Source organism: Typopeltis vanoorti, chromosome 12, assembly GCF_054136105.1.
Source record: "Typopeltis vanoorti isolate ZY-2024b chromosome 12, IOZ_Tvanoo_1.0, whole genome shotgun sequence".
Classification (NCBI taxonomy): Eukaryota; Metazoa; Arthropoda; class Arachnida; order Uropygi; family Thelyphonidae; genus Typopeltis; species Typopeltis vanoorti.
The window spans coordinates 66114971-66134970 of NC_143560.1; the positions used below are offsets into that span (position 1 = coordinate 66114971).

At 36.1% G+C, this 20000-nt stretch overlaps 1 protein-coding gene across 1 annotated transcript in view; it reads right to left on the reverse strand.

Moving 5' to 3' along the window:
• The window catches only part of LOC150100848 (flotillin-1-like), a 198986-nt gene that overhangs the window by 121857 nt on the left and 57129 nt on the right, over positions 1–20000 (reverse strand). Inside the window, exons 6-7 of the mRNA XM_090401919.1 lie at positions 18596–18691; positions 2336–2455 (exon numbers count right to left, since the gene is read on the reverse strand). Of these exons, the coding sequence (XP_090258045.1) occupies positions 2336–2455; positions 18596–18691 (216 nt within the window). The remainder of the gene's footprint in view (positions 1–2335; positions 2456–18595; positions 18692–20000) is intronic.

The following is a 20000-nucleotide window of genomic DNA, read 5'->3' on the forward strand; positions in this document are numbered from 1 at the left end:
AGTCTCAGCTCTGGGTTAGTCCCAAAGGGGTGGAAAGAGGGGAAAATAGTTCTACTGCATAAAGGAGGCTGCAAGACTGATGTAGAAAATTACCGGCTGATCAGCAAGAAGTTGATCAAGAGCAAAATACAGGAATGGGTAGATGGAAACAGGATACTGTTTTTTTTGGGGGGGGGGGGGGAAGCATGGTTTTGTGAAGGGTAGACTATGTCAATAACTTGCTTACATTTTATAATACAGTAACAGCTGAGTTGGATCAAGGTAATGAGTTTACAGTGATACTGCCATGCAAATGCCTCTGACAGGATACCACACAGAATTCTAATCAGTAAACTGTAGCACATGGGTATGGATATAGGGTTGGTGAGGTGGATAGGAGGGCGGTTGATGGAGAGATATCAGAGAGTAGTTTATTCAGGAGTAGAGACCAAAAGAAGGCCTGTGAGTAGTGGTGTGCTACAGGGTTCTGTTCTAGGCCCACTACTGTTTAATTTGTACATTAACGATAATGGAAAGGATCTGAGAGGAACTCAGTTGTTCACCAATGATGCAAAGTTGGGTAGAGCAATAGTTAATATGCACAATGTCAAAATTTTGCAGAATAATTTGGATAGATTGGCAGACTGAGCAAAGGAGAATGGATGTCAGTTTAATGTAGCAAAGTGTAAGGGTATGCATTTTGGGATGAAAATATTACCAGCTGTATACCACACTGGTGGAAATGAACTCCAGGAAATTGACGAAGCCAGATATTTGGGAGCATTACAAAGTTTAGAGGGCACATAGCAAAAGTGGCTAAAGTTCATAAGATTACTTGGTTACTGAAGAATACTTTGACAAGCAGAGACAAGCAGGTTATTGTTCCTCTTTATCAAGCCTTGATAAGACCCCCATCTTGACTGCTGTGCACAGATCTGGGCAGCAGGGTTTCTTGTTGATGATGAGGAGGTGGTGGAGAGGAACCAGAGGCGAGTGACCAAGATGGTAGCAGGTCTATGGAATGAATCTTACGAGAACAAGTTGAAGATTTGTGGGTTACAGAAACTGGTTGATAGGCAGAAAAGGGGTGATATGACTGAGACATACAAATCATTGAGGAGTTTTTACAAGATTAATTCAGAGGAAATTTTTCAAAACAGGTCTGGTGGTGGAAGAACTAGGGGCCATCCATGGAAACTGAGTAAAAGTGTAGTTATCAAGGGTGTTAGAAGTATATTTTTTGCTTGAGAGTAGTGACTGAGCAGAATAGGTTGCTAGAGTGTGTTGTATGTGCCATGACTGTGAATGAGTTCAAAGCAAAGTATGATAGATACTACACAAATGTTGGATAGTTCTTGGCATGATGTTTATGACCTCCCTCGATGAGTAAGGACGGCTTGGAGTAGCCCATAATAATAAATAAGTCAGCCATTCTCCTGTATATTCACTAAATATTAAAAAGATAGGACAACAATATAAAACTCTTCCACTTGAATGCTGTCTCTATTTCTCCAAAAACTGTTTTTGGTGAAGTTTCTTGGTTTGACTTGAATTGTATGACTACAATTCTCCAACAAAAAGAATTAGATGCTCAGGTAGTCCTATTGCTCTCATCAAATTCTGTTGTGATCCAAACAGTCAAAAGCTTTCTTATAATTAATATAACAGTTTATCTCTCCTAAAACTTGCTTATTCTTCCAATATTTCTCAATTTACATATGGTTCCAGCTTTTTTTGGATCACTTTCAGCATAACTTTTCTTGCATGTGAAATTAAATCAATGAGCCTGTAATTCTCACAATCTCTAAGATTTGACTTTTTTTTTTTTTTGGAATTAGGATGAATAACAAATTTCAGTTAATATATTCACTACTTCATCCTCCAGCTGCTCTCAATAATTCCATGGACACTCCAAGAACTCCAGGAGCTTTTTTTTTTTTTTTTAATAAATTCTCTGTTTTAACTTTTCCTTCAGTATTAATATCTTTCTGGTAAAAATCCTCTATAAACTCTTTCCATCTTGTCTTTTTTTTTTTTTCACTTCTTCCATCAAACCTTTTCCCAAATAACTTTTTACTACTCTTAATCTAGGGATGAACTTCCCTGTATCTTCATTTATATTTCTAAACAGATCTCTTGTTCTGTCTGTAATGTTACTTTCTTCAATTTCCTTGCACCTTTTGTTTAAATATTTTTCTTTATCTTTAAAAAATAATTGTAATTTAAAGCAATTGTAAAGATAAGACCTAAAAGTTATAACAAAATTATTAAAAAAAAAGCCAATTACAGAGAATCAACCTATTTTGAGAGTTCATTTAATAAATCAGTGTAAAAATGTATTGAATCTACACAATACCTTTGTATTTACTTCCATATCATATGCTGCTTTCATTACTTCGAAGTCTCTCTGTGATTTTGCTATTTCAGTATCATTGAGATAGCGAGCAGCCATACGCTCCTCATCTGCAATTGCTTCCTAAAATATATATTAACACAATCAATAATCATATAAAATAATCATAATATAATCATAAAATAATCATATAAAAATACAGCCTGCAAACTGCCATCTGTTACAGTCGACTCACACTATAAATAATCAAACTTGTGGGGACCACCAAAATATCATGTTATAATGAATATTGTGCTACTGATTTTTTTTAATTTTTTTTTTTAGGATGGCACTGTATTAGAGCTTTGACCAGGAATTTTCAGTAGTTCTGTGTGATATTGTGAGAGGCTACTGCTGTATAAAAACTGCAGTAAGATGTAAGAATCAATCAGAATTCTTATAGTACTTGACCCGTGCACACACACACAATAAAAATACATAGAAATTTGCTCTATTATTATTCTTCACTTGGGTGAAGCTGGGTATTAATTTTTGATTTTGAAGAAAGTGCATTATTTGTAACCCTACTCAAAGGGTAGGGCTTCAAATGGAAATGAAAAAAAGGATAGAAAAAAAATTTTTTTTTGTTTTGTTTTCTTGGCATCTTATTAATTATGGTAGTAATTTTTATATAGTGAATCAACAGAATTTTCATAGTTTCAGATAGTTTTAAAATTAATCACAGCATATTTTCAGACTGTCCAAATCTGATTTTTTTTAATGCAATTTTAATGCTCAAGGTGTGTACTTTTTGATTTCTTATATGCATTTTCAGGAAAAACCAATTTTTTTTTTCAAGATGCAGCCACCTACTTTAGGTGTTCTGAGTGCTCTTTCCCCCCCCCCCATTTTGTACTCACCCTATAGGCACTAATTTGAATCCACAAGTCTGCTTTTTTTTGGTTTATGTTTACGTGTAGCGGAATATGTATGCCAAAAATCACTGTGATTGTGAATAAAACTATCTCATAGTTTGCAAAGAAAAATTTAAAGTGATGGTGTTTATGGCATGAATGCGAAAGAAAGTTTTGTTTTTGTTTGAGATTTTAAAACATTTTTTTGAGAGAAGTTTTTTATTTTATCCATAACTGAAACTATATATGAATGATAAATGCGCGTAAACACAAGAAAGATATTTAATTAACCAAATATTTCGGTCTGGAAATAGCAGACCATCCTCAGTGGTATTACAAGAATAAAGTTTACTATGGAAATAGAAGAAAACAACCAGTTATCTTTTTTTAGACGTTCTCCTCATCCAGTCACCTTCAAATATTCTTACATCTACAGTATACAGGAAACCAACGTTCATAGGTCGTTATATTCTTAAAGAAGCAGACCATCATCCATGTCAAAAAACAGGAATTATAAAATGCCTCATCAGAAGAGCAAAAACTAATTGTTCTACTTTTGATTATCTACAGAAAGAACTTTCTACTATCCAGCAACACATAAAACTGGCTTTTCTGAAAAAAGTACTCAACTTCTCTCAGTTCTTATAATCCTCCACAAAACAACAAAGTTTCAATATATCGAGTGCCAATTCCTTATATCTCCGGTATTTCTGAACCTATTGCAAAAATTTTAAAGAAATATGATTTAACAGCTACTTATTCACCTATTAACAAATTGTCTTCTCATTTTCCTTCTCCTAAAGACAAACGCTCAACTTTATCTCTTCCTGGAGTTTATCAAATTCCGTGCAACTGTGATCTATCCTATTTTGGACAGACTGGACGTTCTCTTGAAAAAAGAATCCAAGAACATCAATCCTCCATTCTTCACAACAAACCTGAAAAGTCTGGACTGGCTCAGCATGGGATTGAAACTGACCACAACATCCTTTGGACCAGGACTTGCCTCTTACATAGATCACGTTATAGGTTTGAACGTTTGTTCAAGGAAAGCGTGGAGGCCTTGCTCCATCGTCCCAACCTGAACCGTAATGACTGTATATCTATATCAAAAATCTGGAAAAGTCTAATCAAGATTACTCATTAATTTTTTTTTTTTTTCAATCATGTCTCTACTTCAAAATATTCCATTTCATACTTAGTGATATAGCATCACACAGCTTGTTCTATTTTAAATGATCTATTGTTAATATTCTAGCTTGTATTTTTTATAACTGTTCTTGTAATACCACTGAGGATGGTCTGCTATTTCCAGACCGAAATATCTGGTTAATCTTTCTTGTGTTTACGTGCATTTATCATTCAGTCTTATGTCACAAGTATCCTTAAAACACCGAAACTATATATTTAAATTTGCTGTCAAGTTAGGATTAAGATGATTAGGATTAGATTACTGTGAAAAGAACTGGGTAAAAGCAGGGGAGTGGAGATAAAATCTTAGATATGACAGTGTCCCCTCTCACACTCACACACAAACACACCCATGACCTCCTTCAAGACATGATCTTGCAGAGTAGATGGCAGCATTATTATTATTAATTAAATTAATTTATGTTTATATCGCCAAAATGAAGCCTGTTGGCTCTTTATATTTAAGTAACTTAATGGGTGCACCTTTTTGGACAACTCGTATAGCAGAGTATATAAGTTCTTTTCGCTATACCCTTTGGTGTTAATTTGGTCTAGCTACTCACTGATGAAGCCTCAATAAAGGCTGAAACCGGTCTGGGTAGTGACCTCCCTACCATAATGTAATAACAGCATACATTTCCTAGGAAATGTGTTTTTACATTATGGAAAATACCAAGAATAGCGATCAGAACTTTCCCCACCTTTGCAACGAGTTGCCTGTGTTTGTACTACGTTCTAGGACTACTTGCATTTAGCTCACACTTGTATTTGCCGATACTTTTACAGTTTTTTATACTATATTCGGTATGAAACTCTCTAATTCCAATCTTTGAGTTTCTTATTCGATTTTAAAACAATGTGGGATCTAATATCCCCTTAATTTAATTAATATTTATATCGCCGAAATGAAGCCTGTTGGCTCTTTATATTTAAGTATTATTATTATTATTATTATTATTATTTTATTGACCTCCATGGAGTCACAAGACTCATCGTGGACCTTAGAGAAAGATTTGGAAGATTTTTTCTTCCAACATCTTTCTCTAAATGCAGAGTAATTTAATAATAAGGTGATTCTTATTTTTAGAGATACCTGTGGCATAGTATAATAAGTAATAAATAACACGCAAGTCCACAGTAATAACTTTAATTAATAAATAAGGTACAGATATTTCATACTAAAACTAATAGTATATCTTCAATGTTACAAACAGATAGGAATGGAATACAAGTAACGAACATTCGGTGGATCACCTATTAAAATACAATGTTGTCGTGAGCTAAGAAATGAAAGAAATTAATAAATAATTAATATTTAAGATAACACAAATCTCAACCTTCCAAACTACTCACTCTTCAACAACTTTCGTCCCAAGGGTGGTGTCTGTGCATACGTCCGCTCTGACATACCTTGTCAGAGAGCACCCAACCTAGAATCACCCAACTTTGACCTCCTTTGGTTGAAAATATCCCTTCCCCACTCAGTCCAATTCATCTGATGTCTCTATCGCTCCCCCCAACAACCAACCACCTGGAGCTCTAATTTCCTCTCCCTAAAAATGGACTTTCTCCAATCCCACTTCCCCAACAGCGAAATCATCCGCCTAGGAGATTTTAAAGTCCACAACACTAGCTGGCTTTTCTCCTCCAGCTGTACAGATCTTGCAGGCAGAGATGCTGAAACATTTGCCATCGCTAACGACCTTACACAACTTGTCCAGATGCCAACCAGAATACCAGATAACCCAAACCACTCCCCAAACACCCCAGATCTCTTCCTCACCAATGACCTCTCCAATACACAGTGAAAGTAGTGATCCCCCTGGGCAATTCTGACCTCAACCTAGTGCTCATCTCCTCCCCATGCAACAACGTTTACACAGACACTCCCACACAATAGTTTGGCACTATAACAGTGCCAAATGGGACAGTCTCCACAACTTTTATGCCGCATTCCCATGGTTGGCCTATTGCTTCCGGCCTTCCAACCCAAACATATGCACCGAGCTTATTACCAAAGTAATCCTCACCAGCATGAATACATACATTCCACACAGCACCCTGAACTGTCATTCCCTAACGAAACCCTGGTTCTCCAAAAGATGTGCCAAGGCTGTAGAGATGAAACACCAGACATACCACAACTGGCTGAAATCAAGAACCCCATCCTCCTTCAAAGCTTACACCGAAGCCCATAATAAATGCAAAAAAACAATCAACACTTCCAAAACAGAGTTCGAAAGAGCAAAAAGCAGGAAACTAGCAGCCTGTCCAAAAGGCAGCCGAGCCTTTCGGTCTCTCGCCAAAGCAATTGGCCGTAATTTCTGTCCAACACTATTCCCACTCCGATGGCTCTACTGCATCATCACCTACAGAAAAAGTCAATCTTCTGGCCTCATACTTTGCTTCAAATGCATGCATAACTGGCAATGGTAAATGTCCCGCAAACATTCCAGACACCCAACATACAATGCTCCCCATATCCTTTTGCCAGGATGAGATCAGAAAAATACTGTCCAAATTAGACATAAAAAAGTCTCCTGGCCGTGATGACATTCCCCCAATTGTTCTGAAAGTTTGCGTTCCAGAACTGACCCCTATCCTATGTCACCTATATATACTCTCCTACTCCAATGGAATATATCTCACAAACTGGAAATTGGCCTATATTCAGCCCATCTCCAAGAACGGTGACAAGTCACTGCCATCCAATTACCGTCCTATCTCGCTTACCTCAGTCCTGTCGAAGGTAATGGAAAAAATCATCAATTCCCATCTCCTACACCATCTTGAAGACACTCACCAAATAAATGACCACCAGTATGGATTCCGCCACTGCCGATCAACAGGAGATCTACTCACGTATGTCACCCATCTCTGGACGAAGGCTATGGAGAGGTTTGGCGAATCTCTAGTGGTTGCACTAGAGATCTCCAAGGCCTTTGACCAGGTCTGGCACAAAGGCCTGCTAAGCAAACTACCATCATTCGGTCTGACCCAGGGCTTCTGTAGGTGGATCACCAGTTTTCTGTCTGGATGCACACTCTGTTGTGTAATGGTGGACGGCACCCTATCCTCTCACCACTCAATTAATGCTGGGGTCCCACAAGGTTCTGTCCTCTCACCAACCCTCTTCCTGCTATATATATGACCAACAGCGCGACCCTCAACTCTGATCACCAAGCCATCCTCCAATGGGGTTCAGATAACCTCATAAATATCAATGCCAATAAAACCCAGTTCTGTACTATTTCCCATAAAAAAGAATCATTTTTTCCCAATATCCTTTTTAATGATACGCAAATCTCCAGACAGTTTGAGATCTCACTCCTTGGAATCACCCTCACATCAGACCTTTCCTGGCATAAACATATCTCAAACATTGCATCCTCAGCCTCAAAAAAACAAGGATTCCTCTTTCGCTCAAGACGTTACTTCACCCCCGAACTGCTATTAGCATTATACAAGTCACAAATCCACCCAACTATTGAATACTGCTCTCACATATGGGGTAGGGCCCCAAAAAGCTCTCTCAAAATGCTTGACTCAATACAGAGGAGAGCAATTAGACTTATCAATGATCCATCCCTTACCAACTCCCCCCCCCCTCTTTCACACAGACATATGGTCTCTGCAGTATGCATATTCTACAAATATTTCCATGGGAAATGCTCATCGGAAATATCATCAATAATTCCTCCGCTCAGTACTAAACTCATTGGAACACATACAGCTGCTGCACAACATCAATTCACAGTTCACCTAGAAACAAACAGAACAAGTTTCTTTTTCTCTTCCTTTATTACTGGTTTCGGTGGTTTATCTGACGCCGAAACCAGTGCTTTAGCAAAAGGCCTTGATTTTGCAGTTATTCCAACACGCATTCCGTATCTTGCTTTTTTACATAATATAGAACGCAATCTGTCTGGACTTTTTAGCGATGACGCTAATAAACTTCGTTTTGAAGTTGCGACTTCGTTATTTAAAAGCAAATTATCTTCAAGCAATTTATCAAATGCTGAAATCAAAGAGTTAACTTCTTTAAGAAGAGATAATAACATATCTATTTCTAAGGCCGATAAAGGAAAAGCTATTGTAATCATGAATAAGACTGACTATGAGACAAAAGTATCCAGTCTTTTAGAAGACACCTCTACCAACAAAGAAATCACGCATAATCCTACAAATTCACAAATTAAACAATTAAATAAATTACTTGATGAGGTCATCAGTTGGGACCCAAATTATGTGGATAAATTACACACCTACTTTGGAAGAGCTCCCCGTCTCTATGGTCTCCCAAAAATCCATAAAGAAGGCTATCCAGTACGACCAATCGTGAATTGCATTGATTTTCCTACTTATCGAATTGCAAAAGTCTTGTCTTGTTCTTTAAGTGCTCTCACTGGACATTTTCCAGATCCCACATAAAAAATTCAACAATTTCCTTGAAAAAATCAAGGATTTAAAAATCAAAGAGTCTGAGTTGCTAGTCAGTTTCGACATTGTATCTCTGTTTACCAATATTCCATTAGTAAACACAGTCAAATTATTATATGAAGATTACCCTCAAGATATCACAAATATTTTCGAATTTGTTATCCATTCAGGTTATTTTAGTTGGAAAAACAAGTTCTACAAACAAGTTGAAGGTACTGCCATGGGTAGCCCTTTGTCTCACCTTTGGCTAACTATTTTTTGAAACAATTCAAAGAGACTATGTTTTCATCCATTCACCCTCAACCATCTCTTTGGTATCGTTATGTCGATGATGTTTTCGCCATTTGGTCACATACTGAAGATGAGCATTCCACCTTTCTACAACAGATAAATAGCCTTCACCCTCGTATCCAATTGACCATGGAAAAGGAAAATTCTGATACTTTACCATTTTTGGACATCCTGCTTACTTGAACTTCTTCTGGTACCTTATCTACAAGCATCTTTCGAAAGCCTACATTTACTGGCAGATAAATTCATAAAAAGTCTGCTCACCACACATCTCAAAAATTTGGCATTCTTAAATCTCTAATTAGTAGGGCACATAAAGTTTCCTCTTCTCCAGAAATCTTACAACAAGAACTTTCCATCGTTAAAAACTTAATGGAATATAATAATTACCACCTAATCAAATCCAACAGATAATTCAATCTTATGTTCCAATACCTAAGGTTTCTTCAACAGTCCACACAGTTCCAATCCCCTACATTCCAGGAATCTCAGAACTATAGGTAGAATTTTAAAAAAGCACCAATTGATTCCCACCTATATTCCTATTAACAAAACTTCTTCCTTATTGCCTTCTACAAAAGATAAACTGTCATCTCTATCTTTGGCTGGCGTTTACCAAATACCATGTGAATGCGATGTTTCTTATTTTGGACAAACTGGCCGTTCTGTGAAAAAAAGAATTAAAGAATATCAATATTATATTGATTACAACAAACCTCAGAAGTCTGGTCTAGCACAACACAGTACTAATACTACATAATATCCAGTGAGATAAAGCTATTCTCCTTCATAGATGCCGGTTCAAATATGAACATCTCTTTAAAGAAAGTTGTGAAGCTATTTTACACCGACTGAATTTAAACCGAAATGATTGCCTCTCTCTCTCGAAGATCTGGGAGACTTTTATTTTATGTAATCATTAAAAAAACAATTATCTTAAATATTAATTATTTATTAATTTCTTTCATTTCCTAGCTCGTGACAACATTGTATTTTAATAGGTGATCCACCGAATGTTCATTACTTATATTCCATTCCTATCTGTTTGTAACACTGAAGATGTACTATCAGTTTTAGTATGAAATATCTAGCTTATTTATTAATTAAAGTTATTACTGTGGACTTACATGTTATATATTAATTATTAATAATAAGGTGAAACACCTTTTGGCAACTCGTATAGGTAAATATGACTTCTCCATTTCTTCCACCTTAGTATCACCACCTCTGGGTCTGGCTCCCACTGACGAGACCTCAATAAAGGTCGAAACTGGTCTGGGTAGTGGAGGTGCTTTGTATTATGGGAGATACTAAGACAAGTGATGAGAGCTTGGTCCACCTTTACCACGAGTTGCCTCAGTCCTGAAGATACTTCAGATGCAAACTTTGTTTGCTTACACTTGGATAAAGGATTAAACTAAATTTATTATAACATTTTTTTTCTATTTTTAATATAAAATTGACAAATGCTTCTTGTCCTTTCTTTTAATATTACATGTGATGAGCATTCATTTTGATAAATTATGGAGACTACTACTACCACCACCATTTTGACTTTCATATCAAAGTCAAGATCTGGAGTCAACACACACACACACACATATATATATACACAGAGGAGACAAGCTACATTACAATTCAAACAGTATACCAAAGTGACAATGATTTCATTTTCATCAACCTTTATTCTATTGGCCTGACCTCCAGTGAAAAAAACTATATGAACGCTAATCCTATTTATTTATAACATGATCAGAAAACAAATTCATATTATCTTTTAATGCTTTCAATACAGCAAGTGGTGGCCTAATCAATAATTTATCATGTTTGTTATATTAAGCCTAAGATCCTGGATTATAATTATAATTTATAAAGAACTCTTAGAACAAAAGGTTATGTAAGTAGAATATGTGCAATCCATATTCTTGGGATTTTTAGACCATTATTATTGTTAAGATTAGGGTGGTTGATCAGAATGTATCAATTATGGGTGATCAGAATATGTTGATTAGGGCGGTTGATCAGAGAGTGGGAGCATGGAAATGCATTCCATGCTCCCACTTTCCATGCAAAAAATTTACTTCATCCTTTACTCACCACCTTCTTTTGCATCTTACAGGGATGCTCCCCCCCCCCCGGTCCTCACTCCTTTCCCTTGTTCTACCATATGAAAAAATCTCCTCAGTGTTAATACTATAATAACCCTTCAACAGCATAAATATCTCAATCATATCCCTTTATCCTCCTCTACCTTTATCCACCACACACTGCAGTCTGCATGTCCCATCATTTTTGTTATCTGTCTCTGTATCCTCTCCAAGGTTACTTACTTCATTCCATTCAAATTTGTGCTCAGACAAGATCTGAGCACAAATTCAAATGTGGTTTGATCAAAACTTTATACAATGGACAGCACACTTCTCTAGTGGTCAATGTTCTCCTCAACTTTGCAGCAATTCTCTGAGATGTCTTCACAACCTTTGCAATATGTCCACGACTTATTTTTCACAGTATCAACACCACAAGCACTTTTATCAGCAAAGATGTTTTATTAACGCTTATATTTCGCTGATTTTCAACTCAGCATCATCAGAGCACAACACACTTGTAAACGCGACAGTGAGTGAGTGAAACAATATAATTGCAAAAGACAAAAGATCTAAAGTCCTATTTTTTGGCGCCCTCTAACGAGAGAAAAAAAAAAAAGAGAAAAAAAAAGCAGTTATCCAGGAGTTTTTCTTAGGATAACAGTCTCCCAAATTTTTGGCAAATTAATGCAACCATATTTGTTAAGGTTGGGAGAATTCTTCAAAGCCATTGCTGACTCAAAAAATAATCTTTCAGATCTATAACGACTCCTAAATAGCACATTCATTTTCCTCCATCTAATCCTGTGTGAAGGAGTGTCCAAAGTGTGGTCTGCCAGTCCCGACTTTCCATAGTAATAGTAGCGAATGTATCTTTCATGTTCTTCCAGGCGGATGTTCACAGATCTTCCCGTTTGCCCATAATAGGCCAAGTCACAGTCACACGGAATTTCATACACTCCTGGGTGTGCTAAAGGGTGAAGTTTATCCTTAGGCGAGCGGATCAGAGTTGCCAGCTTGACATGAGGTTTGAAAGTGGTGTGAAGGCCATGTTTCAACAATACTTTGGCTATCTTTTCCAATGTACCTCTGATACAGGGAATAGAAATGGTCATGTTGTATTCTTGTGTATTATGGGAGGGCAGAGTAATGGGCCTATGTAGTATTTTCAGCATTTAGCCAAGTCGCTTGCACCCCTTACTGGCAACTCCTCTACTTTTGTAAAAAATTCAATCCATTTCAAAACACTGGTTAAAAATCTATTCCTAAAAGATTCAGACATAATGGTTAGTTTCGATGTCACCTCCTTATTTACCAATTTACCACTTATAGACACTCTTGATTTAATCAAGTCTAAATTTCCCCCAGATATTTTTGAATTATTTCAATTTACCATGAATGCAGGTTACTTTACATGGGGGGGGGGGGGAATTCTACAAACAGATTAATGGTACTGCTATGGGTTCTCCCCCATTAGCAAATTTTTACATGGAACACTTTGAAAACAAAGTACTTACCACAGCTACATACAAGCCACAAGTGTGGTTATGCTATGTAGATAGTGTAACCACAAGCCAGATGGCAAACACATCATTTACATGATGTGTTTGCCATCTGGCCCCATGGACAAGACACTTTGGATGCTTTTATCACCTACCTAAACAGTCAACACCTCAAAATTCACTTCACAGTAGAAAAAGAATCAAATAACTGTTTACCATTTCTTGACACATTAGTCACCCGCCTTTCAGATGGATCACTATCTTTTTCTATTTACAGAAAGCCTACACACACAGGAAGATACCTACATAAACAATCACATCATCATCCAGTCCAACAGTACGGCATTTTAAAAACACTTACACACAGAGCCAGAGCCATTTGTTCTAACGATACAGCTCTGACCACTGAACTCCAATGCCTGCGCCATACGTTCTTAGCCAGCGGCTACAATCCCTACAAAATAGATAAAATACTACATAGGCCCATTACTCTGCCCTCCCATAATACACAAGAATACAACATGACCATTTCTATTCCCTGTATCAGAGGTACATCGGAAAAGATAGCCAAAGTATTGTTGAAACATGGCCTTCACACCACTTTCAAACCTCATGTCAAGCTGGCAACTCTGATCTGCTCGCCTAAGGATAAACTTCACCCTTTAGCACACCCAGGAGTGTATGAAGTTCCATGTGACTGTGACTTGGCCTATTATGGGCAAACGGGAAGATCAGTGAGCATCCGCCTGGAAGAACATGAAAGATACATTCGCTACTATTACTATGGCAAGTCGGGACTGGCAGACCACACTTTGGACACTCCTTCACACAGGATTAGATGGAGGAAAACGAATGTGCTATTTAGGAGTCGTTATAGATCTGAAAGATTATTTTTTGAGTCAGCAATGGCTTTGAAGAATTCTCCCAACCTTAACAAATATGGTTGCATTAATTTGCCAAAAATTTGGGAGACGGTTATCCTAAGAAAAACTCCTGGATAACTGCTGTTTTGTTTTGTTTTTTTTTTCCCATTAGAGGGTGCCAAAAAATAGGACTTTAGATCTTTTGTCTTTTGCAATTATATTGTTTCACTCACTCACTGTCGCGTTTACAAACGTGTTGTTGTGCTCTGATGATGCTGAGTTGAAAATCAGCGAAATATAAGCGTTAATAAAACATGTTTGTTGATAAAAGTACTTGTGGTGTTGTTAATACCGTGAAAAATAAGTCATGAATAACCATCACCACCTAAGCTTATCTGTTAGATCTTTGCAATATGTCCTCAGAACCTCAAATCTCCATCCATAATCATTCCAAGTTCCCTTGCTTTTTCTACTTCTTCCAGTAGTAGTACAGGAAGTAGTATAACTAAATGCATTTTAAAACCTTACATTTAGTGCAACTAAATGTAAGGTTTTAAAATTAAGGATCCACAGGTGGGATGCTTCATACTCGCTTGATGGAGTTACTACTCGAACAGTAGTATAACTCCACTAAGTAGTATACAGAGGAAGTAGTGTACAGCTTAGTGGAGTTATACTACTGTTCGAGTAGTATAATTCCATCAAGCGAGTATGAAGCATCCCACCTGTGGATCCTTAATTTTAACACCTTACATTTAGTTTCATTAACTGACATCCCCATTCATTTGCCACCTCTCCAGCTTATTCAAATCTCCAAGAGCCCAGACATCACTATTACTGATAACGCTCTCAAACTTCACATCATCTGCAAACAACTGAACATCTCCTTATAGTCCTGTGACAATATCATTGACATAAAGATTGAACAGCAATGGTCCCAATACCGAACCCTGTGGAATTCTACTTGTAACCTTCCTACTGTCTGATACTGCTCCCCCACATATAACTCTCTTATATTTATTGGAGAGCCAATCACCAATCAAATCCACTAATCTGATATCCAAATCCATATGATGCAACTTAAAAATCAACTTGTCATGTGGCACCTTGTCAAATGCCTTGGAAAAATCTAAAAAAATGACAGTGTATGCCTTACCCCTCCACTGCTCTTGTTACTCTATTTGTCTTTAACTAGAATAAGTTCTTTAATTTTTCAGGAAGTTTAAACATGACATTAAAGTTGTATTTGTGTAATATTCTGTTTATTTTATCTGATATCCCTTTAATGAATGGAATAGCTACAGTTTTATTGTAATCCAGTTTCTTTTTATTATTATGTGCAGTCTTGTGAAGAATTTTGTTGATAGTATCTTTGATGTAGACAATTTTTAGGAAAGTACTGATGATAATTTTTAATTCATGCTTAGGTGCTGGAACTAATCTGTAAAGCCCTGTTTTTTTAGTGTGCTAACGACACCTAAGAGTTTATGTGTGAGACCAATATATTGGTCAGTATGTGTAAGCTTACAGTAAACAGTGAAGGAAAGACTGCTAGAAGGAAGATGTGTGACAAATTTATCTAGAAATGGAAGCATGTTCTGACTTTAATTTCAACTGTGAAGTGTAGGCATTTGTGTCATTTGTTCAGCTGGCTGAGGATGGTGTCTAAAGTCTGGCAGTCATGGGCCAGATAATAAACCATCATCAACATACCTAAGCCAGACATTGGGTTTATAAGAGTAAAGAAATCTAGAACACAATGCTCGAATGCTTAGCAGCTTCCATATAAAAGATAGCAATGGGGACGGGATAATGGCAAACCAATGGCTGTGCCTTCTTTTTGCAACTAAAAAGTTTTTTCCATACCATATAGTACATGAGCAAAGAGCACTGTGATATAGTACATGAGTAAAGAGCACTGTGATATCAGGTGGGGAAATTTGTCTTATAAAAGAAGAATTGTGTCAGCAATTGGGATATTTGTGAAAGGACAGACATGTCACAACTGACTAATAAATTACTTTTATAAAATGTGATGTTTTTGATTTTGTTTACAAAGTGTTATAAAATTATTATAAAAGAGGAGGAGAATGACCTACCTTCTTGAGTGTTGACGCTAGTTTCTTGGGCAAATGATTCTGCCATATGAATCTCAGGGAATGATCATAGTACAGAAATAATTTTTTTAATTATCTGTGGGCCAGGAAGTGAATAATTTCAGTAATTCTACTGTTCTCCTTTTAATCTGATTAGTTGGGTTATATTTCACAGGTTGATAGGTGCTGTTGCCTGAGACTAACTGATTCATTTTTTGAAGGCAAGTTGTTCAATTTAATATAACCACAAGACTTCTTTTATTGGCTTTAGTAATTAAGATATATTCTTAATTACTATTCTAAAATTCTAAGTATGACAAAATGTGAATTTAAGTAACTGGAGAAATGATTGGCATGTGGTAAAGCAAGAGGGAGAAAGAAAGAGTGAATGGGAAAAGCCTAAAAGTGTGAGAAACTGGGAGAAGAGAGAAAGTATTGTGTGGGGATTCGATGATAAGAAGTATACTTAATGAGAAAGTGAGGAAAGCATGTTTCTCAGGTGCAAAGATAAAGAATGTTAGTGAAGCTGTAAGTTTGTAGAAGAAAGAAGTGAACAAGTTAATTGTTTTGGCAAGCATAAATGATTTGAAAGGTGAGAAATATGGAATGAGAGAGAATGTGGAAGACTTGGAAGGAGCAAAAATGACACAAAAATAGTGAGTCTGCTGCTTTGATATGCTAGAACAGAATTGAGAAGGGCCATGATTACCAATGGGAAGCATATATGCGTGAGAAGATGTTGCAGATATTTATGTAGAGAGAGAGAGTCTGAATAAGAGAAAAGAATGAGTCTGGGTATGTAGGAAATGCAATATTCTGATGAACCATAAGGCTTACTTAAATATGAGTTTAAATAGTTTAAAATGCAAGTAGGGAGCATGGCATCGTAACTGACACAGAAGTTGAAGATTGAGTGAATGTTCAGTGCGCGTGGAAGTGATAGTGAGAAAAAGTTCAAATGACGATAAAGCAGACAATAATGACGTTGATAAACAGAGTGAAATTAACGATAAAGTGGGCAATAATGATGTTGGAAAACAGAGTGTAATTAACAGCAAGGTAGTGAGCAGGGCTGACAGCAAACAAGTGACTGGCGATAAATAGCAAGAGTAAATGACAGAGGAAAAAAGTATGCAAGATTTGAAAGCTGCATTGGTAAAGATGAGACAGATGCAGAGTGAAGTGAAAAGAATTGGAAATATATGTATGGAAAAATGAAGAAGAAAACTAATTATATCGGTATGAAAAAGGCAATGAAAGATTGGATATCCTGATATCCAATCAGGAGATTATTGAGAAAGATAAAAGATAATAGTGTGATAGGAAATGTACGACAGTAATGAGATGAGGCACAGAGCAAGATTTATGAATGACATGTTAGCAGAAATGAGTGAGAAGAAAGGAGTGCAGTTTGTTAATGTGTGGAATTGAGTTTGAAGGAAGAACTGAACTGTATAGGAGTGATGGACTGAAATCCAAGAGTTACAAAAAAAAATAAAAAAAATTAATAAAATAATAAATAAAATAGGGGGGAAACTTGGTAATTCTGCCAAACAGATGTAACATACACAGAACCTGCATAATTGTTTTTCCTGACAATGTGTGTCATCTTTATTTTACTAGAAACAACGGGGAATACATAATCATTGGATACTGTAAAGACAATCCACCTATTGGGAACAATAATGAAAAAGGTTTGACAAAATTTCTGATTATGCAGCTGTAGCATTCATGTTGTCCAAAACTCAAGAACATATATCAACAATGAGTCCAATCAATGTTTCATGCAATGTCACACATACTGGAGGATTAGTGTTGCCAAGCATTAGTAAACAGGCGTGGTTCCTAGTATAATATATGATATGAATAGTAATACTTAGGATAACCAAAATAATAATGATTTGCAATTGTTCGATACATAAAATGAATATTCCAAGACAGAATTTTATGTGTGTGTGTGTGTGTGTGTGTGTGTGTGTGTGTGTGTGTGTGTGTGTATATATATATATACTTACGCGATATATATATATATATATATATATATATATATATATCGCGTAAGTTGGAGCATACTCCAACTTACGCGAATCCGGAGTTACGCGGTTTCTTATATGTATGTATCCCGTCCCTCTTCACGACTAATCGTATCTTTTTGGCACTGGCCTCATTCGCCAGTGTCGAACATGCTGTGAACAAGCACTGACGTGTTTCGCGCGGTCTCCATTCATACACGATTTTTATAGTCTACACCTTGCAATTGTTTAATGTTATGTTCTTGATAAAAATTTTATCACATAAAAAATAATGTCATCCAAAAGAAGCAAGTCCGATTCTTCTACAGCTAGCAAGAAAAGAAAACCATTGACTTTAGAAACAAAACTCAACATTATTAAGGATTTTGAAGGTAGAACGAAAATTTGTGATCTAGCAAAGAAGTTCGATCTACAGGAATCCACAGTAAGAACAATCATAAAAGAAAGGTTTACAGATTTGGGAGCACATAGATTCTAACGAGGAACGAATTGTAGAGACAAGGCAAGGAATAAAAAAATCGTTAGCTTGCTATGAAGAAATTTTGCGTGACAAGAAAAAGACATTATGCCATCAGACGAATCTATTAGATTTTATGAAATCAACATCGAAATAACTTTCTTTTTTTATGTACGAAAAATTACAATTATGATTATATTTATTAAAAAATATAGGTGTTTTTGTAAACCTTTGGTCCCAATTAACTAATATTTTGTATGTTTGTATATATAAATTATACCCTGAGTTACGCGAATTCGACTTACACACATTTTGTTGGTCCCACCTACCACGTAACTTCGGGGTATGACTATAATATATATATAATGATGAGAAATATGCAAATATATATGATGAGAAAATATGCAAACCTTAATCTGAGAGTCTCTATGGGCCTCTGCTTCTCCAATACGAGCATCTCTCTTCACTTGTGCTGTGCGAGCCATTCCTAGTGCTTTCAAATATCCCTATTAAACATTTTTTTTTTTTTAAATTTAGACATAAAAATAAAAAATAAATAAAAAAGTAAAACATTTAATTAAATCAAATATATGAAATAAATTATATGAAATCAAATAGCACAACATAATATTCCTTTCTCCCATGTTTTTTATTTATTTTTTTTTATGAATATTATCATGAAATGTGTTGGATTTTCCTTTTATCTTATATCCTATTTTAAGACATTCCAGGTAATGACAATGATAAAAACAGAAATGTAAAATATATAGAACTTTCAAAGACATCAATTTGATTTGGTCTGTTTAAGAGAGCTTTACTAATAAGGAGGCTAATTTTTTTAAACTGGTCTAAATATAGCAAGGCTGAATTTCCTTAGAACCTTAGCAATACATTCAAAGGTCCTTAACTCTAAGTATAGTGATTCTGTTGACTGGTCTAGCACAGTGTTTCTCAAAGTGTGGTACGCGTACCCCGGGGGTAGGCGAAAAGTCGTTAGGGGGGTACGTGGCAATTTTTGGCTATGCATATTTTCAATAAACAGTTCAATTAGAGACAACCGGGATAAAACGGCACTAACTAACAAATCACATCCCCTCTCCAACGGAAACTGCTGTATAGACCAAGCAAAATCATATGTTGCTGGTGGAACATATGGTTTTGCTTGACACCACCCCCGTCGTTAACGTGTTAAAACTAAGAAATATATAGTGAACATGTTTCAGATATTATGGAATTCGGTTGAAGGGAATTAGCATTTCAACTCAACTGTCGAAATGCTAATTTGTCTTTGGTTCATGCAATCTTTTGTTAATACCGCACCAATCATGTGCAGTTCTTCGCTGCTCTACATATCTCAAGTCTTGTAAATTACTGGTAATTTTTGCTTGAAATAATGGGAAAGAAGATTATGCTATTTGGGTAGATGACTTTAACGATGCACACAAAGAAACTGTTCTCGATGCCAAAAGTAGTGATAGAAAGTAGGAACTTCTTGGTAAGTCGCACCATTTTCAGTTTTTTTCTGAAAACTTTAATTTCCGAAAATTCCTGCACGTATCTCTCAACGATTTTTTAGCTTTAATTTTGGGAAAAAAGTTAGAGTTGTAATTGAGTAAATACAGTATTTTTTTTTTAACTTTCAAATTCTTATGTATGGATCATTGGTTCAAGATTGGATTTATAAAACCCCCAAAAGAGAGCAATACAGCAAATACAAGTAGCTGTAAGCAACAAGAAAACATTGATATTGCATGTGGATCAAATGAAATTGATAAGAGTGTGTCGTCTGACATCTCTAGAGAACCAAACTTTAAA